Below are 20,124 nucleotides of genomic sequence, written 5' to 3' on the forward strand. Positions count from 1 at the left end.
TCTATTATGTAACATAATTTTGATTTCTTTGCGTGTGATTAGAACATATAAGATCTATTCTTTTAGCAACTTGCAAGGATATAATGTAGCATTAATAACAGTAGTCACTAGGCTGTACAATAGAACGCCAGAGCTTATTCATCATATAACCAGAATATTAAACCCTTTGACCAATATCTCCCTGAGTTTTGAAAGATACAGTGTAAAGGAGAGAAATCTCAATGCATGAGAAGGTTGTGCATTGGAAGAAAATGTTACTGAAGTATTTCACTCTGCTTTGGTGGGTCTATCTCCTAGATGGAATCTTGAATCAACAGATAAAAATGGGAGAAAGGCATAAAAGGAAGAGGGATGAGTGCATTAAGATGCAAGAATGATTACTGTGAGCTTGAGGAGCAGAACTATTTGAGTATATCTCAAGCATGGAAAAAATTTGGAGGGTGCCGAGAGAGGCTGGAGACATACTTAGGGGTCAAAATATGAAGAACTTTTACCTAAGAGCAATGGAGAGTCATTAATGGATTGTCCAAGAGTTATCATTTTTTAAAATTTCCACAGACTCTACTCTGAAGAACAGTGGTGGATCAATAGATCACCCCAATATTAAATCCTGGAGCTTTTTCTGATGTTATCTTAAACATTTTCTTCCAGGCAGTAAAAATGTCTGTGTGCTGTGGCTTTCTAATTAAATTGAGATTTGAAACCAGCAAGTGAGACACCACTGGTCCATGTTCATGGACAAAGGAGTAAGGAATGACATGGGGAGTGACATTCAAATATTTCATCAGGTGAGTGAGAGTAAGGGATGGGAGTGCACTTTGATTCCAGGAGTTTTTCATAACAAACACACCACATTTTTTTGATGGAAATGTATGCTTCCCATTGGAAGATTACTTCAGACTGACAGAGGTTATTTTATGAGTCTCATTCTCAGGAAGACTGATTTGCTAACATACTGGTCTCCTCATAGTCACCTTCATTATTTGTGATGACTTCCTGCCTCTCAGAGCTCTTGGTCATGCTGGGGAGAAACATCACTCTGGTGAGTGAGTTCATCCTGGTGGGCTTCCCCACCGCCCCCTGGCTGCAGGTCCTGCTCTTCTCCCTCTTCCTTGTGGTCTACTTGCTGGTGGTAGTAGAAAATCTTGCCATCATGTTCACTGTCTGGGTCACTGGCTCCCTCCATAAGCCCATGTACTATTTCCTGAGTAGCCTGTCCTTCCTGGAGGTCTGGTATGTCTCTGTCACCGTCCCCAAGATGCTGGATGGATTCCTCCTGCAGAGACGGCGTATCTCCTTCATAGGCTGCATGACCCAGCTGTACTTCTTTATCTCGCTTGCCTGCACGGAGTGTGTACTTCTGGCAGCCATGGCCTATGACCGCTATGTGGCCATCTGCCACCCTCTCAGATACCCGGTCATCATGACCACAGGTCATTGTGTGCAGCTGGTGGCTTTCTCTTATATAACTGGTTTCATGATCACTGTATTCAAGGTCTATTTTATTTCACATGTCACTTTCTGTGGCTCCAATGTCATGAACCACTTTTTCTGTGACATCTCACCAATCCTCAAACTGGCCTGCAAAGACATGTCCACAGCTGAGCTAGTGGACTTTGCTTTGGCTATCGTCATTCTTGTCTTCCCTCTCACCACTACCATCCTCTCCTATGTCTACATTGTCTCCACCATTCTGCGTATACCCTCCACCCAGGGAAGGAAGAAGGCCTTCTCCACCTGGGCATCCCACCTCACAGTAGTCATAATTTATTACACAGCCATGATTTTCATGTATGTTCGGCCCAGAGCTATTGCTTCATTTAACTCCAACAAGCTAATCTCAGCTGTGTATGCAGTCCTCACTCCCATGCTAAATCCATTCATCTACTGTCTGAGGAACCAGGAAGTCAAGAATGCTATCAAAAAGACAGTGGGTGTTGGCCAGTGCTTCCTGCTCAGCTGTGGCCTGCTGCCTTGAGGAGGAGACTGTTCCAGACAGGAGGTCATTCCCATGACACTTATCATTCTGTGTTTTTAGGTTGCTCTATAGATCAGAAATCTTTTTTTTTTCTTTTTTTTTAAATATAAATTTATTTATTTTAATTGGAGGCTAATTACTTTACAATATTGTATTGGTTTTGCCATACATCAACATGGATCTGCCACGGGTGTACACGTGTTCCCCATTCTGAACCCCCCTCCCACCTCCCTCCCCGTACCATCCCTTGGGACATCCCACTGCACCAGCCGCAAGCATCCTGTATCCTGCATCGAACCTGGACTGGCTATTCGTACGTTTCAAAAAGTCTTAAAAGTAGAAACCACATATTTGAAATGTATACTTTGAACAATTAGTCTGGATTCTGACTTAAAGCCTGCCTCTATATGCAGCTGTACAATTGAAGTATGTCAACTCACTTGCACTGTAGAACCTACCACCAGATGCAGCTTAATTGTCACTTGTCACTCACTGAGAGGGTTTTGATTTGAGTCTGCAAATGACTGATTTATTATAATCTGTGTGCAGTCAAACCTCACTGCTAATGATAATCTGTGCTTTCCACCACTCTCCAGACCTAGCATCACTGCCTTGGCTCCGCCTCAGATTCTCAGACGTTAGATTCTCATAAGGAGCACTTGACCTTGATTCCTCACACACGTAGTTCACAGTAGAGTTTGCACTCCTGTGAGAATCTTATGCTGCTGCTGATCTGACGGGAGGTGCATATCCAAGGAATGATTTCCGTGATCCTAGACACTTACATCTTCCCCTGCTTAGAAAAGTACCAATATTCCTTAATTTGACATATCTGGTTTCTTTAATTAACAGTAACCCTTTGGTGTTTCCCACTGCCTGACCTTTGTTGCAAAACTCCTGTATATCCTAGCTCTACCCCTTATCTCCTCAGAACACTCTCAGAGCTATCTGAAATGCTGTCTCCCAGCTGCAGACTTCATTTTGCCCAAATAAAATTTGCCTCATTGGGTTTCACTGATGGTCAGCGGTAAAGAATCTGTCTGCCGGTTCAGGGTACAGGCGTTTGATCCCTCATCCTGCAAGATGCATGCATGGAGCAACTAAGCCTGTGTATCATGACTACTAAACATTTCTTTTAACACATGCATGAGATACCAATTCAACTGTTTTCTATTTCAGACCAAGGCTCACATTACATCAGTCTTTTCCTGATCTGGTTTCCTTCTCTTTTTGAATTTTTATCCAAGTTTTTAGGTATCCATATTTCTTAAATGATCACTATAAACATAAAACAGTCATTTGAGATAAACTTTCTAGCATTCAACCATGAATCTATGCTTTCTGATCTGGCTTTTATTTCCTTTTAAAGTTTTTCCCATTTTCCTGAGAACGGAAATTGAATATGAGTGAAAAGTCAATATTCAATAGAATATTGACTCATCAATGAGAACTTTTTGAAGAGAAAGAGAGGACAATCTTGTTTAGCAAAGAAAGATCTACTGAACTTAAAGATTTCCAACCGTTGATCTCTGTTCTGAAAAATTTTTTAGAGCTGGATGCTACTCTGAGATCAAAATATAATTAAAAACTTTCAAATGTGAATTTGAAAAAAAATAAGCTTTTAATCACCAAATGAATTGATGCAATTTAGATAAACTCCAGAAATTATGGTGCCTCCAAATTAAACTACAAGGCCATTTGTAGGTACACTAAGCCCATATATTGATTTAAAGACAAAGACTCACTTAAACTGAGACAATTCCATGGGGGGAGAAATAGAAATAAATGGAAAACAGGATAATAGGAAAACAATATATTTAAAGCTCATTATTATAGAGACCATCTTGACGAACTGATGCTTTTGAATTGATGCTTTTGAACTGTGATATTGGAGAAGACTCTTGAGAGTCCCTTGGACTGCAAGGAGACCCAACCAGTTCATCCTAAAGGAAATCAGTCCTGAATGTTCATTGGAAGGACTGAAACTGAAACTCCAATACTTGGCCACCTGATGTGAAGAATTGACTCATTTGAAAAGACCCTGATGCTGGGAAAGATTGAAGGTGGGAGGAGAAGGGGACGACAGAGGATGAGATGGTTGGATGGCATCACTGACTCAATGGACATGAGTTTGAGTAAACTCCGGGAGTTGGTGATGGACAGGGAGGCCTGGCATGCTGCAGTCCATGGGGTCACAAAGATTCGGACACAACTGAGTGACTGAACTGATCATGACAAAAAATTCTAAAGGCCAGGAAAGAAATTTTGGTTGACACAGAAATGTGTCTCTCATGCTAACACAATTTAGCATGATGCTAAGAGTAAACTTGACTAGCATCAGAAACTGAACTTGGAGGAAATACTTCGAGAGGTACAATCTAAAGTAGGTAATTTGCAGGTTTAGAGTATATGTTCCCAAATAGATGGCCTGGATTGCATGAAGGTTTTAGCATTTGCCCCATCACCTTTCACTCTCTAAAGTGCCATCTTTTAAAAGCAAATTATGTGGTCACCCTAGTTTTATGGACCTGGAACTCAAGATTTGTAATGGAGTTGTCCTGTGTCTACTTAGTTAAATTGAAACTACATTTTCTAGAACTTCCTTTCCTGTGTATTAATAATTCAAGTTTAGTGTAGACCACAGAGATATTTTGTGTGAGATTTAGAAGGCAGAGTGGAAGCAGTAGCTATATCCCTTGTATTATTCTTCCATGTAGGAAGTTGATTAGGGACACTATTGTAACTTACAGATGTTATCACTGACTCACCTTGTAGATGTGGGGCAGTGGTTCAGTCGACAACTCCATCAACTCCCATCCAGCTCCCTTCCTTCATCTTCTCTAACTCATGGGCCAGGAAGGAGTTTTCTATTGTAATCAAGGGCACCGGCTTCCTTTGCAGATTATTTGAATTATCAAAGTCAGGTAATTGGATGATTGGAGGCTATAAAAGACCAAAACAGTCTTTGGCTCATCCTGATGGATTCCAGTTTATTATTATCCTCCCCCATATCATGTTTGTCTTACCTCCCCAAGTGCCTGTCCCCATGACTTAGACCCATTGCTAATCACAGAGGAAATAGTCATATTGCTTCATGAGATCAAATGCCTATAAAATAATAAATTCCATATTCCATAACAAAATAACAGTTCTGTTTCTTAGATAGAACTCTGATACAATGCTTGATAGACAAGACAATAATTCACATATGGTTGACCAGTGAAACCAAGAGGTCATTTAGAGTAAAAGAACGAAGTAGATGAGGAAGGTTGTACAACAATGCCATAATGAATTACAGTATGCATGTATACATAAGGTTTGATGAGCATGCAAAGCCAACAGAAGAGGAGTGCACCCAGGTTTGCAAAGAAGGGAAACTAGAAAACTGCTCTCTTATGAAAGTCAATGGTATTTTGAAGAAGCAGGAATATTGTCACAGGCTCAGTTAAAAACAAGATAACAGATCCCAGATTGATTCATTCATGCTAATCCTACACAGAAAATTGAGATTTAATTATAGTTTTGGCTTTCACAAAAATGAGTTTAATACCAGTCAATCAGGAATTGCCTGATCAGCACTGGTTAGGCAATCTGCCTAATAATTTTTGCCATTCCCTATAAGGAAAGTGACCTGTAATAACATTATCTGCTTTTTTGCCTAGTTCAGCTTCCTTGTTCCTTTTCCCTTCTGTCTATAAAATTACTTCACTGTATAGCACTTCAGAGATCCCTTCTGTCTACTAGGTTGGACTCTGACCCATACATGAATCACTGAATAAAACCTAAGGGATGTTTAAAATTTACTCAGTTGACTTTTGTTTTTAACAATTCATAAGTGTAAGGAGGTTATTGATATTTCTCCCGGCAATCTTGATTCCAGCTTGTGCTTCATCCAGCCCAACACTTCTCATGATGTACTCTGCATATAAGTTAAATAAGCAGGGTGACAATATACAGCCTTGACGTACTCCTTTTCCTATTTGGAACCAGTCTGTTGTTCCATGTCCAGTTCTAACTGTTGCTTCCTAACCTGCATATACGTCTCTCAAGAGGCAGGTCAGGTGGTCTAGTATCCCCATCTCTTTCAGAATTTTCTACAGTTTATTGTGATCCACACAGTCAAAGGCTTTGGCATAGTCAATAAAGCAGAAATAGATGTTTTTCTGGAACTCTCTTGCTTTTTTGAAGATCCAGCGGATGTTGGCAATTTGATCTCTGGTTCCTCTGCCTTTACTAAAACCAGCTTGAACATCTGGAAGTTCATGGTTCACATATTGCTGAAGCCTGGCTTGGAGAATTTTGAGCATTACTTTACTAGCATGTGAGATGAGTGCAATTGTGCAGTAGTTTGAGCATTCTTTGGCATTGCCTTTCTTTGGGATTGGAATGAAAACTGACCTTTTCCAGTCCTGTGGCCACTGCTGAGTTTTCCAAATTTGCTGGCATATGGAGTGCAGCACTTTCACAGCATCATCTTCCAGGATTTGAAATAGCTCAACTGGAATTCCATCACCTCCACTAGCTTTGTTCACCACCCTTATGGAAGAAAGTGAAGAGGAACTAAAAAGCCTCTTGATGAAAGTGAAAGTGGAGAGTGAAAAAGTTGGCTTAAAGCTCAACATTCAGAAAATGAAGATCATGGCATCTGGTCCCATCACTTCATGGGAAATAGATGGGGAAACAGTGTCAGACTTTATTTTTATGGGCTCCAAAATCACTTGCAGATAGTGATTGCATACATGAAATTAAAAGACCTTCCTTCCCTCCTTGGAAGGAAAGTTATGACCAACCTAGATAGCATATTCAAAAGCAGAGACATTACTTTGCCAACAAAGGTCCATCTAGTCAAGGCTATGGTTTTTCCTGTGGTCATGTATGGATGTGAGAGTTGGACTGTGAAGAAATCTGAGTGCCAAAGAATTGATGCTTTTGAACTGTGGTGTTGGAGAAGACTCTTGAGAGTCCCTTGGACTGCAAGGAGATCCAACAAGTCCATTCTGAAGGAGATCAGCCCTGGGATTTCTTTGGAAGGAATGATGCCAAAGCTGAAACTCCAGTACTTTGGCCACCTCATGCGAAGAGTTGACTCATTGGAAAAGACTCTGATGCTGGGAGGGATTGGGGGCAGGAGGAGAAGGGGATGACAGAGGATGAGATGGCTGGATGGCATCACCGACTCGATGGACGTGAGTCTGAGTGAACTCCGGGAGTTGGTGATGGACAGAGAGGCCTGGCGTGCTGTGATTCATGGGGTCGCAAAGAGTCGGACACGACTGAGCGACTGAACTGAACTGAACTGACTGAAGTAAAGGGAATGAGCATAGATAATTCCTTCACAAAGTGTCTGGGAAGCCAAGGACGAAGGGAGAGCAATAGATGAAGCTATATAAGGTGGCAGATGAGCATAGTTTTGAAAAAGAGGGAGATGTTAGCCTGTGTGTGTGTGTGTGTGTATGTGAACCCCTCCCAGTGGCAATCAAAGTACCGAGTCCTAACCACTGAACCACCAGGGAATTCCTGATGTAAGCCAATAGCGTTCCAAAGAAAGATGGCAGACTGAACGCACATATTATTCCCTTTCCCTTCAGAGAGTCTGCTAAAATAATAGTAAAAGAACACAAAAACATTTTTAATGTAAATTTATAATGGTAAGAACAGAAGTTCTGTGAGAAGATGGGAGATTTTGAAAATGGATGGAAGATGAATAATGGATAGAACAGATATGGTAAGCCACAGCCCATGTTGCTCATGGAAGATGAGCAGATTCACCTCTCCACAAATATGCACAAGAGAATCAACTATTTTCAATGAGTCAGAGGTTCAATGACAACCTATACAAAGAAGAATGTGCTCCCCTACTCAGAAAGCCTGGATCCAGGAATCCTGCAATGGGAATTCTATCACCTGTCTAACACAGTCTTCTAATCTCCAAAACCCTTGGGATGGCGGAGAGTGGGAGGGATGATAGAGGAAGAGAAAGGAGAAAATCCAGGGAACCTCATCAGGAGACAGCTTACTGTTGCAGCCTTAATATCACCAAATACTACAAATGGGAAATGTAGACTATTGGTGACTTATATATCATAGTTTATTTATTTTTTATTAAGATAAAACAGGTAAATTTTATCTGTTCAAATGCTATAGCCTTTATCTTCCCCAATTCTAACTTGGTTGAAAGACAGCTGTCACTGGATCGGTGTTTGAAAGTTTGTGTCCTTCTCAGAGATGTTCTGAGGTCGATCAATTGTGAAGGAAAGAACAGAGTACAACATCTATTCACAGTCACTCAAAGCCATTAGACAAATGTTTCGTGCTCTAGCCAAAATTCCTACTAACAGTAAAAGTTGGCCTATTTCTGGCAATTGAAAAATGAAACAGAAAATCTGCAATGATTAATGAAGAAGAAGCCAAGTAAGAAATGTAAATATCTGTGTAAGACTCTTTTTGAATACTCCATTTAAATGATTGAGACAAAAAACATTACTTGCAAAGTCATGGTATAGATTCACTTTGGGGAAATGAGAAGCAGGGCAAAATTTGGTCTGGTCCCACTCCTGCAGCACAGAGGGACAGCAAAGACATATTCACAATTTGGAGCAAAGGTAAGCACAAGGTAGTGAAGGAAAGCCTGAAAGGCACAGAACATGTTATGTGGTCTTTTCCTTCTGGAGGGTCATACAAGTTCAAATTACAAATAGAAGAAAAGGGATCCTATTTGCCCAGATTTTATCTTCAGGATTACAATCTGGTTTGAGTATAGAATAAGAAATAGACCATAAAATAAAGGATATATATACACTAACCAATACAGTACTGAGCAAGAGAGGTTCAATCATGAATCTAAATAAGTCTGGCTGGAAAAAAATCCTCATTTTTTTCTCACCATGATTCTGTCACAAAGAAGGAGAGGGAAACAAAAAGCAAAGCTTAAATGTTTGTTAGGGCTCTGTGCTAGGCCCAATAAGCTTGTTACTCTGTTTGTGTTCTTTGGTGAAGCCACAGTCTGTTATTAGTCACCTCTCCACTCTGCCCCTGTATAGCTGTACATACTTCAGTTTAGAAAAAGACAGAGAGAAAAATCATCAATTCATTCAGAAATTATCTCCTGACCACATATTATAATCCAAGAGTTCTGCAACTGCAAGCAGAATAAAAATTAATCGAAGAGCATCACACACTTAGTAGGAGTGACAAAGTGAAGACAGATAAATAAAAATTATTAAAAGAATCACACAGCCACTTATAAACTTATCAAAAAGATGAGCTCAGATCACAGGCAGAAAGAGAGGGATCTTCAGCAGTTTCCTACAGGTGGATTGTTGGCTGGAAGAAGATACTAAAAATTATATTCAGAATTCATAAGAGCATTTGACCAAATAATTGTAATGATCACCTGAAAGAATAATTTTATAAGAATATGAGTTAAATAGCAATTAAAAGATTAAAAATAATGAGAAAATTGCTCACATTTTGTGCTATATTACACTTACTTATAGAGTATCAGCAACTAAAATAGTATGCTATGAAGCAAAAATTTAAAGAACAAAATATTCAATGAAAAAAATAAAAACAGGCATTTGATATAGACAAAGGTAGCACTTCATGTAAGTGCAGAATGGAGGCATGTTCAACAAACATGCTGGAAAAAATGGTAATTCATTTAGAAAAATATTTGTTATATAATTACATATGCTTTACATAAAATAAAAATTGAAATGTACAAAAATCTCATAGAAGTGCAAATATTTTGAGTAACTTATACTATTTTAGTGAGAAAGACCTTGTAATACAACCAAAATAAGACACTATTAAGGCAAATATTGACAGATCTGATTTCATTTAAATTTCAAACTCTTATACAGCAAAAATAAAGGAAAACAAACCCTTCCATTTAAAGATATGACAGAAAAGAAATAATATCTGCAATATATAAAAGATAAACATTGGCCATCCCTTTTACATAATGAGTTTATTTAAAAACATGTAAGTAAACATAAAAAATATGCACAACAAAAGGAAAATGGGTAGATGATTAAAATGCATATCCAAACAGCTGAAGCAAAAAATATAAATAAATGTATAAATAAATCTTAGATATCATAATATTCAAGTAACTTTAAAGTGAAACAAAATAAAAACAAAGTTAACAAAGGTTAAAATAAATAAGTAAGTGTGCCACTGTTAACCAGCCTGTGTGGAAATGGAAAAGTCTAGGTAGTGCGGGTAGAAATATAAACTAGTACACTGGAAAACTGTTTCATAACATGTATCAAAAGCCTTAGTAAAGGACATGCACTAATAATTTTAGTTCTAGGAATGTATTTTAAGCAAATATATAAACATAACATAGTTATGGAAAAGTGCTTGTCATAGAATTGCACATTAAACAAAGTGTGAAAACCATTTAAAAATCTGTAAATTTGAGGATGCTAAGAAGAAAAGTGGTCTATCTCTTCAATAGAACTTAATACAGAAGTTAAGAAAAAAGAGGCAAATTCCTTGCACATGTACATAGAAAAATATGAAAACATATTGAAAAAACAAAGGAAGTTGAAATAGATGTATATAATAGGATCCATTTGTATGTAATATAAACTATTACTATTTTATATGTTCAGTAGTCATTGAACCACATTCTCTGTTCTAGCTACTGTTTTAAAAGGTAGTGACTCCAGAGTAAAAGAGATCAAGTTCTTATTTTCAGAAAACTTACATTCTAGTGAAAAGAGAATAAATAAACAAGCAAATAAATAGTATGTTCAGTTCAGTTCAGTTCAGTCACTTAGTCATGTCTGACTCTTTGCGACCCCATGGACTGCAGCATGCCAGGCTTCCCTGTCCTTCACCAACTCCTGGAGCTTGCTCAAACTCATTGTTCCCTGATCAGGGATTGAACCTGGGCCTCCTGCATTGGGAGCCCAGAGTCCCAGGCACGGAACCACTAGGGAAATCCCTAACCTACCTTATTTTATCCTCATCAATGTTATGTGAGTGGATGGTGCTACTGGCGCAAATTCATTCCACCACTCACCTGCTTCTCTCCACGTAGGTCACCCTCTCCACACTCAAGATATAAGCAAGTATAGCTAGAAACTGTTGGATCCTGGACTGAAACTAATGACTGACATTTTAATTTTGCTTACTAGAAAACACCTACAGTTTTATTCTAAAATTAAGGAAAGATGTCTTATTAGAAATACTTCATACCAGCATCTCTTATACCTCCTTTGTGTCTCATGTCAACTCACTGAAATAGCTACTAATATTCTCACATACAACTGGGGAAACAAACTCAGATAGATAGGTAATTTCCTTATTCAAGCATCACACATTTTGTTCGTCTATATGCTTCATGCACTATGTCTGAGATGTGAAGATGAATAAGACAAATCTCCCACGACTGGAAGGAACACAGAGAGGTGGGATGTATGAGGTTTGGGGGATGGGAGAAATGAGGTAGACAAGCAACAGCTACCATTGCAGCAGATTGCTTCAGGAGCATCGTCAGAGTGGAGCAAGTTCCCTGAGACACCAGCACAGACAGGTGTGTGAAGGAACAATGTTGAAACAGGAAACAAATGTTGTGGCCATCCAGCCAGCAGTCATTGCAGTAACCCCCAACCGTGCACCCTGAAAGGATTCAGGACGGAGAAAAGCAGCATACAGGCCCTCAGTCACTGAGGTGCTTATTAAAGGAATTATTTCAATGAGTGTAGACTCTTGGTCTTTTTATACAAAGAAAAGCACAAAATTCACTAACTTGGGATGTCTGGGTTTTTTTGAATTAACAGTAATCTTTTGATGTTTTGACTACATGGTCTCTGTGGAAAAAATTCCTGTATAATTCTGGCTCCATCCTTACCTCTCCAGAGCAGTCTCTTAGAGTTATCTGAGAGGCTGTGTCCTAAGCTTAAGTCCTCAGTTTTAGCCACCAAATAAAACATAACTTCCAACATTTATGTTGTAATTTTTTTTTCTCAGTTAAAAACAGCTAATTCAGGGGAAAAAAGGTCTTTTATGGGAAATAAAAATAACAAGTTTAATTAGCACTGGGAAGATGCTTCTCTCTTTTGTCCTTGAGTGACTTAGGAACTAGAGAAAGAAAGCAGTTGAACAAATACTCTACTGTGCCCTTGTCTCCTCCCGAATTCTTTCCCTTTCCTGTTCTGTTCTGTTCACTTCCTAGCACTCTTCCCTGGCGGCTCAGTGGTAAAGAAACTGCCTGCCAATTCAGGAGACACAGATTCCATCCCTGGGTCTGGAAGATCCCTTGGAGAAGAAAATGGCAACCCATTCCAGTATTCTTGCCTAGGAAATCCCACGGACAGAGGAGCCTGGAGGGCTACAGGCCATGGCGTCCCAAAGGGTCAGACTCAACTCAGTGACTAAACAACTACACGGCATCTCATTCCTAACACACACTCATGAACATGTCTTCCATCTCAGTAATTTTAACACCCAGGAAATGCAATATCAATAAATAAGCAAGCAAGCAGTATTTCTTTAAATCAGCAGAAATTTTCTAAAGACAAAAGCCAATATAGAAGTGAAACCAGTGTTTTACTTTCTGTTTGAAGTATAAAATCAGGTCTTTTACCACAGAGGCGGCTGAAGTCTAAGCTGAAGATTCAGACAGCAAACTACAGACTTAGGGAAGAAATCTACTCTACTTTCTTCTTAATATCATTGGAGCAAACCAAAGACAGGAGCTTGACTTCAAGGAGACAGGAGAGAAATGGGGTACACAGAGAGAAACAACAACATACTGAGACTCTAAAATAGAAACAAAATTGATGAAAAGAAGCATGGGAAGAACCAGAGACACAAGCAGGTTAAGGTATGCTAAGAACACCAATATGAATCTAACATTCTCATTGCTACAATAAACAGCTCCCAAAATGGGAGAAAGGTAGTACATTATCGAAACAATTAAACAATTTGGCAATTTCTGTTGACAAAAAAAAGTAAATCTAGACTTAAGTAAAAAGAAACTTTATTTGAAAGGATTATTGCAATAAGGGGAAACAGACTATTGTAAATAGAGAAAACAATCCAAACTCTGAACTGCAAGCATCTCAAAGGTCAGGCAGAAAGAAATTTTCTTTTATGGGAAAGGGTCAACAAGAACTTAGCATTGTGGAATGTTTTATTCTTAGGAGGGATCATTAAGGAAGAGTTTTATGCTGCATCAGGAAGTGGGTGGGTCAAAGTTCCAGGGACTGTAGAAAGGAGAGAAGCTTAACTAATGTTTAGTTTCAAGCACTTTTTAATTGGTCAGTGGGGAAAGCATCTCAGATAATGTTTTGTGAGGCAATGAATGGGAATTTAAAGGGTCTGTGTCTGCCTCCATTTTAAGTAAAAAAGGGAGACTTATTTAAGGTGAGTCTTATCTAAGTTATGGTGGTTCTTTGAGGCAAGTTGTTTCTCAGAATACAAAAGTATGAATGGATTTCTTCAACAACCCCTGCTTTCCAGGAATAAAGGATTTAGCAAAAGTTTAACATAGCAACTCTTACATGAATCATAATCAGATCAAATCAGATCAGTCACTCAGTCGTGTCTGACTCTTTGCAACCCCATGAATCACAGCAAGCCAGGCCTCCCTGTCCATCACCAACTCCCGGAGTTCACTCAGACTCACGTCCATGGAGTCAGTGATGCCATCCAACCATCTCATCATCTGTCGTCCCCTTCTCCTCCTGCCCCCAATCCCTCCCAGCATCAGAGTCTTTTCCAATGAGTCAACTCTTCGCATGAGGTGGCCAAATACAGGAGTTTCAGCTTTAGCATCATTCCTTCCAAAGAAATCTCAGGGCTGATCTCCTTCAGAATGGACTGGTTGGATTTCCTTGCAGTCCAAGGGACTCTCAAGAGTCTTCTCCAACACCACAGTTCAAAAGCATCAATTCTTTGGCGCTCAGCCTTCTTCACAGTCCAACTCTCACATCCATACATGACCACAGGAAAAACCATAGCCTTGACTAGACGGACCTTTGTTGGCAAAGTAATGTCTCTGCTTTTGAATATGCTATCTAGGTTGGTCTTAACTTTCCTTCCAAGGAGTAAGCGTCTTTTAATTTCGTGGCTGCAGTCACCATCTGCAGTGATTTTGGAGCCCAGAAAAATAAAGTCTGACACTGTTTCCACTGTTTCAGCATCTATTTTCCATGAAGTGATGGGACCAGATGCCATGATCTTCATTTTCTGAACGTTGAGCTTTAAGCCAACTTTTTCACTCTCCACTTTCACTTTCATCAAGAGGCTTTTTAGTTCCTCTTCACTTTCTGCCATAAGGGTGGTGTCATCTGCATATCTGAGGTTATTGATATTTCTCCCGGCAATCTTGATTCCAGTTTGTTGTTCCATGTCCAGTTCTAACAGAAGATAACCAGGATTAAAAAGAGAGGAAACAAATAGAAAACAAAAAATAAAATGGCAAACTTATGCTCTACATATCGATAGCTGCATTAAATGTGAATAGTCTAAATAAACCAATTAAAAGAGATTAGCAGCGGCGGAGGCGAGCGGGAGGCGGGACGATGCGGGGAGAGCGGCGGGCGGGCGGGCGGGCGGGAGGACACGCGGCGCGCACGGCGGAAACCGCAGGTCCCGTGCCGCGCCGCGACTCCCGCGCCCCTGCCGCCCGCGCCCACGGCCGCGCCGCCCGCTGCCCCGCGCTCGCAGCGCCGCGCCCGCGCGCCCTCGGCTGGGCTCCCGAGCCATGCCCGCCGCGCTCCCGCCAAAGTTTGTGGGCTCCCGCTGAAGGGCCGCGGCGCCCCCGCACCCCGCTCCGGCCAGGAGCCTTCATGTAAATGGGTCCAGTCATGCCTCCCAGCAAGAAACCAGAAAGCTCAGGAGTTAGTGTCTCCAGCGGGCTGAGTCAGTGTTACCGGGGAAGCGGTTTCTCCAAGGCCCTGCAGGAAGACGATGACCTCGACTTCCCCTTGCCGGACATACGACTAGAGGAGCAGGCCATGGAAGATGAGGAGCTGACCAACCTGAACTGGCTGCACGAGAGCAAGAACCTGCTGAAGAGCTTCGGGGACTCGGTCCTGCGCAGCGTCAGCCCGGTCCAGGACCCGGACGACGACCCGCCGCCGTCGCCCGCCCACTCCGACGTGCCCTACGACGCCAGGCAGAACCCCAACTGCAAGCCCCCCTTACTCCTTCAGCTGCCACATATTCATGGCCATCGAGGACTCGCCCACCAAGCGCCTGCCCGTCAAGGATATCTACAACTGGATCTTGCAACACTTTCCGTATTTTGCAAACGCACCTACTGGGTGGAAAAACTCAGTGAGACACAATTTGTCCTTGAATAAGTGTTTTAAGAAAGTGGACAAAGAGAGGAGTCAGAGTATCGGGAAAGGGTCATTGTGGTGCATAGACCCGGAGTATAGACAAAGTCTAATTCAGGCTTTGAAAAAGACACCTTATCACCCACACTCAAATGTGTTCAATACAGCTCCCGCCGCTCCTCAGGCATACCAAAGTACATCAGGTCCACCTCTCTGGCCAGGCAGAACCTTCTTCAAGAGGAACGGAGCCCTCCTGCAATATCCTGACATTGACGCTGCCACTGCCATGATGCTTTTGAACACTCCCCCTGAGATACAAGCAGGTTTTCCTCCAGGAGTGATACAGAACGGAACGTGGGTTCTGAGCCGAGGCCTGTTCCCCGGGGTCCGGCCGCTGCCAGTCACGCCCATTGGGATGACAGCGGCTGTGAGGAACGGCCTCCCCGGCTGCCGCCTGCGGACTGAGAGCAAGCCGGGTGCGACTCCCCGGTGGTCAGCGGGGACCCCAAAGAGGACCACACCTACAGCAGCGCCAAGGCCGCCGCCGCCCGCAGCGCCTCGCCAGCCAGTGAGTGCGCCTCGTCCTCCTCGGCCGACGAGCCCGACGGGGTCGCCGCCAAGGGGGCCCGGAGGGCAGCGAGGGCAGCTGCCCCAGCCGCGAGAGCCACAGCGAGCCGGAGGAGGACGGCCGGCCGCGCGGCCCCCGGGAGGCCCCGGGCGACGGCTGCCCGGCACACAAGAAGCGGCCGCCCGCGGCCAAGACGCGGAAGGTGCCCAGCGACACGCTGCCCCTCAAAAAGAGACGCACGGAGAAGCCCCCCGAGAGCGACGACGAGGAGATGAAGGAGACGGCGGGCTCGCTCCTGCACCTGGCGGGCGTCTGGTCCTGCCTGAACAACATCACCAATCGGACGGCAAAGGGGCAGAAGGAGCAAAAGGAAACCGCGAAAAATTAACAAAAAGTCACTGATTTGTTTTGAACTTAACGGCCATTTGGTTTCAGCATGTCAGGAGATTTCTAATGATTTGTGGCAATATCAGCAATTTATTATTTTTTTTTCTTTTTCCTTTGGTTTGGTTTTCTTTCTTTTCTTTCCTTTTTTTTTTTAAAATTTGCACCCCCCCCCCCTGGTTTTGGACCCTTAAGAATTTTATGTTTAAAGGAGATTGAAGCCATAGAACTCATATTGACACTCAGCCGTTTTACTAAAGGTTTTCATTACCTGAAGTCAAAACCGAAAAAGCCAAAATGACCATTGCTTCCTCCAGCTTGTCTCAGAATCCCGCGGCTGAATCCACAGGGACTCAGCGGTAATGCCGTGGGGACACACACCCAGCACTAGAAGGCACGTGTGCAAGGTCACCATCGATCAGGCCCAACCCTTAGGTTTAAGAGGTCAGGGTGTGCACCCAGCTGGGGTCAGTGAGTGAGCCCACGTAAGGCAACTGAGGAGACGGAAGGACCCCGGTCCCCCTAGGAGCAGACCCAGGCTCGTGGCACTGTGGCATCAGATGATGCCAGGAGAAGCCTTGGCGTGGCTCCACGCATGCAGTGTGAGGTGAGAGCAGGGCGGTCACCAGTCCTCTGTGCTTCTTAACCACGAAGCCCAGTAGCATCTCTGCAGGCGAACACTGGACCGCTCTTGTTCACCGGGTCTCAGTGACTCATGAGAAGAAACTGGGTCAGTTTTTAATGATGTTGCTGATCATTGGATTCTGTTCTGTATTAAATGAAAAGCAGGTTACACAAGCCATAAGCCCGAAGGTTGGTCCTGCTTATATGCACATGTGCACACACATACACACCACACATACGAAAGAGGGGCGGGGGGCGGGGGCGGAACTGATGCAAAAAACAAGCTATGTCTTCTTAACTGCCTAAGTGAAAATCAAGTTCCAAGAAATTACCATAGCTTTTAAGGAAATAATGTTACAAAACTTTTTCTGTCTGTCAAAATCATTTGATCCAAGTGAAAACAAAAAGCTGCGGACCTGCCATTAGTATTGTGGTGTATTTTTAAAAGATGAAACGCACATTGATGGACAAACTAAAGTAAAACATGGCAAAAAAAGAAAAACGAAACTCCTCTACTGCCCTCAAAATGGAGTTTGCAATTAACGTCAGTCAATATTCATCTTTGCAAAAATCAAAATGATTTCCACATTCAGCCGTGTAGCCAGAAGAAATTTCTGATCCACAATGCATGGAATACCTTTGAAAAAAGAAAAAGAAAAAAAAAAAATCACAAAAACACAAACTTTTTTTTACTCAAAAATAACGAAGTTCTTGTAAGGTAAATAATGTATTTAGCATGAAGCATGAATTATTTTATATAAATATAGAAAATAGAGAAAAGAAAAAAAATAAAAGAGATTAGCAATGTGAGTTAAAACAACAGCAAGAACTATATTGTTTACAAGAAACTCATCCCAACATAACAGCAGAATTAATTTGAAAATAGAAAAGATGAAAAAAATAAATTATGTAAGAATTAAATGTTTTTAAAGTAGGAATGTCTATATTAAAATAATGTAAAAAGCAGAGACATTACTTTGCCGAGAAAGGTCCATCTAGTCAAAGCTATGGCTTTTCCAGTAGTCATGTATGGATGTGAGAGTTGGACTATAAAGAAAGCTGAGTGCCGAAGAACTGATGCTTTTGAACTGTGGTGTTGGAGAAGGCTCTTGAGAGTCCCTTGGCCTGACAGGAGATCCAACCAGTCTCTCCTAAAGGAAATCAGTTCTGAATATTCATTGGAAGGACTGATGCTGAAGCTGAAGCTCCAATACTTTGGCCACCAGATGCAAAGAACTGACTCATTGGAAAAGACCCTTTTGTTGGGAAAGATTGAAGGCAGGAGGAGAAGAGGGATGACAGAGGATGAGATGGTTGGATGGCATCACTGACTCAATGGACATGAATTTGAACAAGTTCTGGGAACTGGTGATGGACAAGGAAGCCCAGCATGCTGCAGTCCATGGGGTTGCAAAGAGTCAGACGCAACTAAGTGACTGAACTACTGAAACTTGAATTTATAATAAAATTTACTATGCAACAAAGAAATTATATAAGAACTAAAGGCCAACCAAGAAGATAACAGCAATTCTAAATGTGTATGCTCAAAACAGAGCATCATTATAGAAAAAGTAGTAGAGTTGAAAGGACCAGAAGACAAATACACAATTTAGGTTGGAAATTTTCAATGGTTCTCTCTTAACTGGAAGATAGTATATGAAATAACTAGATAGAAAATCATCAATAATATAGAATAACTCTACAATAAAATGGAATAATTTAACCAACAATATCTTATAGACATTTATAGAAGACCAAACAACAGTAGAATACATTAAGCTTTTAGGCACCAATAGAACATTTAGATAGACCATATCCCATGTCATAAAGCAATCTTTAAAACATTTATAATAATTCAAGTCATACAGTACAAAATGGAATCAAACTAAAAAATCAATGATAGAAAGAAATCAGAAAAATATCAAAACCTTTTGAAATTAAACAGCACATTTTGCAATTACTCATGGATCAGAGGGCTCCCTTGATGGCGCTAGTGGTAAAGAACCCACCTGCCAATGCAGGAGACATAAAGAGACCCAGGCTTGATCCCTGCGTCAGGAAGATCCCCTGGAGAAGGGCATGACAACCCACTCCAGTATTCTTGCATGGAGAATCCCATGAATAGAAGAGCCTGGCTGGCTACAGTCCATAGGGTTGCAAAGAGTTGGACATGACTGAAGCAACTTAGCATGCACAGCATGAATGCAGAGGACATCTCAGAGAAAATTTAAAAATATATAGAATAAAACTGAAAACAGAATGTATATAAATTTGTAAGATATAACTAAAGCAGTTCTCAGAGGGAAATTCAAAGCACTAAATGCTCATAAAGAAAAGAAAAAATATCTAAAATAATTTATCTAACTTCCTTTCTTAAGAAACTAGAAAAAGAAAAGTAAATGGTGGCTCAGACAGTAAAGTGTCTGCCTACAATGCGGAAGACCCGGGTTCAATCCCTGGGTCAGGAAGATCCCCTGGAGAAGGAAATGGCAACCCACTCCAGTTCTCTTGCCCGGAAAATCCCATGGATGGAGGAGCCTGGTAGGCTACAGTCCATGGGGTCGCAAAGAATCCGACACGACTGAGCAACTTCACTTCACTTCACTTCACTTCAAAATAAACTTAAGCCAAGCACAAGGAGGGAAAAAATAAAATAAGAGCAAAAAACAATGGCATGTAAAAGACTGAACAATAGAAAATTACATTAATAAAACAAAATTTGGCTCTTTGAAAAATCAATAAAATTGATAAAATTTAACAAGATTGACAAGGATAGAAAACAGAAGACACAAATCACTAATATCAGGAATGAAATAGGATATCACAATAGATCTTGTAGCACAGAAAAGGCTTTATTGTCATGAATTTGACAACTTAGAAGAAATGGACCAATTCTTCCAAAATTAAGAACTACTAAAGCTCTAAAAAGATGAACTAGAAAACCTGAATAGTCTAATAAGTTTTAAATGAATTTATAAAGCAAAATATGACAAATAAGAACCATTCAGTGAAGAATTAACAACAATTTCACAAACTGTCTTTAGAAAATAGAAGATGAAGGAATACTTCTCATTTTATGAAGTTAATATTACCCTGATAAAACCAGAAACATACACATAAAAAGGAAACTCCATACCAATATCTTCTATTAGCTTAGATGCAAAAAAAAAACTCCACAAAGTTTTAGCAAATCAAATCCAATAATGCATATAAAAGAGTAATATACCATAATGTAATCTGCCATATGAATAAGTCAATAAAGAAAAATTATA

The 20,124-nt window shown here is 41.0% G+C and overlaps 1 protein-coding gene and 1 pseudogene across 1 annotated transcript; both read left to right on the forward strand.

The window, feature by feature from the left end:
* The first annotated feature begins 1,018 nt into the window (after positions 1-1,018).
* Positions 1,019-1,978, forward strand: LOC113905023 (olfactory receptor 6-like). Its single transcript, XM_027562061.1, has one exon. The coding sequence runs from the start codon at positions 1,019-1,021 to the stop codon at positions 1,976-1,978; it is 960 nt and encodes a 319-aa protein (XP_027417862.1).
* Positions 1,979-14,773: 12,795 nt separating this feature from the next.
* LOC113904849 lies at positions 14,774-16,232 on the forward strand (annotated as a pseudogene).
* Positions 16,233-20,124: the final 3,892 nt, after the last annotated feature.

Source organism: Bos indicus x Bos taurus, chromosome 15, assembly GCF_003369695.1.
Source record: "Bos indicus x Bos taurus breed Angus x Brahman F1 hybrid chromosome 15, Bos_hybrid_MaternalHap_v2.0, whole genome shotgun sequence".
In the NCBI taxonomy this organism is placed as follows: Eukaryota; Metazoa; Chordata; class Mammalia; order Artiodactyla; family Bovidae; genus Bos; species Bos indicus x Bos taurus.